Source organism: Hipposideros armiger, unplaced genomic scaffold, assembly GCF_001890085.2.
Source record: "Hipposideros armiger isolate ML-2016 unplaced genomic scaffold, ASM189008v1 scaffold_742, whole genome shotgun sequence".
NCBI lineage: Eukaryota > Metazoa > Chordata > Mammalia > Chiroptera > Hipposideridae > Hipposideros > Hipposideros armiger.
Genome location: NW_017732092.1, coordinates 647,857 through 650,059, shown reverse-complemented (window position 1 = coordinate 650,059; position 2,203 = coordinate 647,857). Strand labels below are relative to the sequence as shown.

General features: G+C 49.2%; 1 protein-coding gene across 6 annotated transcripts in view; it reads right to left on the bottom strand.

The window, feature by feature from the left end:
- Positions 1 to 720: 720 nt before the first annotated feature.
- TNNT1 (troponin T1, slow skeletal type) overlaps positions 721 to 2,203 on the bottom strand; it is an 11,182-nt gene continuing 9,699 nt past the window's right edge. For all 6 annotated transcript variants that reach the window (XM_019627950.1, XM_019627953.1, XM_019627954.1 and 3 more), the window contains 3 exons: positions 1,591 to 1,681; positions 1,443 to 1,483; positions 721 to 850 (listed from right to left, as the gene is read on the bottom strand). In XM_019627950.1, coding sequence (XP_019483495.1) covers positions 805 to 850; positions 1,443 to 1,483; positions 1,591 to 1,681 — 178 coding nt within the window. In that variant the 3' untranslated portion in view covers positions 721 to 804. The remainder of the gene's footprint in view (positions 851 to 1,442; positions 1,484 to 1,590; positions 1,682 to 2,203) is intronic.

Here is a 2,203-nt window from a genome sequence, read left to right as displayed (position 1 = left end):
GTACTTCACATACCTAAAATTTGCCATTTCCAAGTGTGTAATTGAGGGTTTGGTATATTCAGTGTTGTGCAACCATCACTACTATTTAATTCCAGAATATTTTCACCACCCCAAAGAGAGACGCCATTCTTGTCAACTCTCACCCTCCAACCCTTCCTCTTCCCAGCCCCTGGAAACTACTAATCTAACTTTCTGTCTCTATCAACTTGCCTTCTGGAAATTTCATATACATGTAATCATACAATTTGTGGCCTTTTGTGTTTGGCTTCTTTCACAGAGCATCATGTTTTTCAAGGTCCATCCATGTTGTACCGAGTATTGGTGCTTCCTTCCTGTTTGTGGCTGAGTAATAGTCCACTGTATCCATTTATCAGTGATGGACACTTGGGTTGTTTCCATCTTTTGGCTGCTGTGAATAATGCTGCTGCCACATTTGTATACAAGTTCCCATGTGAACCTATGTTTTCAGCCCTCTTGAGTAGACACCTATGACTGGAACTGCTGGGCCATAAGGTAACTCTTTTTGAGGAACTGCCAAACCATTTTCCAGAGTAGCTGCCCCATTTCACATTCCCACCAGCCGTGTGTGAGGGTTTAACTTGACATGTCATCATAATGCTTGATTCTCCAAGCAACAGCAAGTTGGTGGTAAGTCAATTAATCGTGAGAGGCTGGCTGCATGTTAATAATAATAATCAAAGGACTCAGCAGGTTCCTGCAGGGGGAGCATTTATTTCAAGATACAGATGGGACAACACTCCATTGGCTCCCAGGTGCCTCAGGGTGGGCCACCGCCCTGGGTCCTCACTTCCAGCGGCCTCCAAGGCGGCCCTTCCCTGCCCCCTTCCGGCTGTAGGAGAAGAAGGGGGTGTCAGGAAGGAGAGCTTTCCAGACCTCTGAGATGGGCCCCCCAAAATGCCTGCCCTCCCTGCCCAGAGGAAGAGGAGCACAAATGCATTCACATTCAGGTGATGACTGGGATGATGGGTTCATGGTCAAAGGCCAATTCCCACTGACATGTGTGAGTTGTGTTCATGTAGGAGCTGATGACGTTAATGATGGGGGGGTCTGTCACTCCTGACATTTGGGGCCGGATCACTCTTTGCTGTGAGGTGCTGTCCTGTGCACTGTAGGGTGTTAAGCAGTGTCCCTGGCATCCCCCTGTGCAGCTGTGACAACCAAAAATGTTCCAGATATTGCCCAATGTCCTGGGGGGGGAGGGTGTGCAGGGGGGCAGGGAGGTTGCCTCCATTCCTTGAGAACCAGTGATTCAGAGGGACATGGAAACAGGAATGGAGATGCCAGAATAGAGATGGAGGGCAGAGAGAAAATGAGGGACAAAGATAGAGAAAGAGACAGACACTAAGAGAGAATGAGGGGCTAAACTCAGACTGAGGGGGGCCGAGAAAAAAGGAGAAACCCCAAGTCAGAGGGGCACTTACAACTTCTGGGCATGGCTGATACGGTTGTACAGCACATTAATCTGTGGGGGGAGGCAAGAGGGAGATGCTGGGGTAACCGGGGACAGGCCTGCCCACCCTTTCCTGCCCATCCCTGGCCAGCCTGGGCCCCAGCAGAGATGGGTGTCACCTCATATTTCTGCTGCTTCAGCTTCTCCATCAGGTCAAACTTCTCAGACTCCAGCTGGTGGATCCAGTCCGACAGTTCCTGGGCTTTGTCCCTGGAAGGGCAGACGGGCTGTCATTGTGGCAGGCTAGGCCATACCCTAGGCTCAGGGAGGTTGAGGGAACTGTCCAAAGCCACAGAGCACGTCTGCATTTGGTATTATTAATGCCATTTTGTTAATAATTGAGGCCAAAATATTCATTGTGAATTGAAGCAAAGGGTTTTTAAATCTCTGTCCACTTTCTCCCTTTCCAGAATGGAGATTCGTATCTCCCTAAGGGAGAATGAGATCATGGTTATGGACGCAGGCTCTGGAATCAGAAAGCCCTGGTTCAAATCCCAGCTCTGTCATTCTTTGCTTGGTGACTATGGCTGAGTGACTTCCCCCAGGATCCTGTTTCTCTCTCCAAAAAAAATGTAGAAAGAAAACTGGGAAAGAGATGGCTGGTTGCCCACCCAACATCCCTTCTCTCTTTCCTCCTTAGAATCAGAACTTTTTGCAATAGGCCCAGTCAACAAGCTACTCTCCCCAATCTCCCTTGCAGAGGTGGCCAACGGGATGAAAGTGGGTCACTGC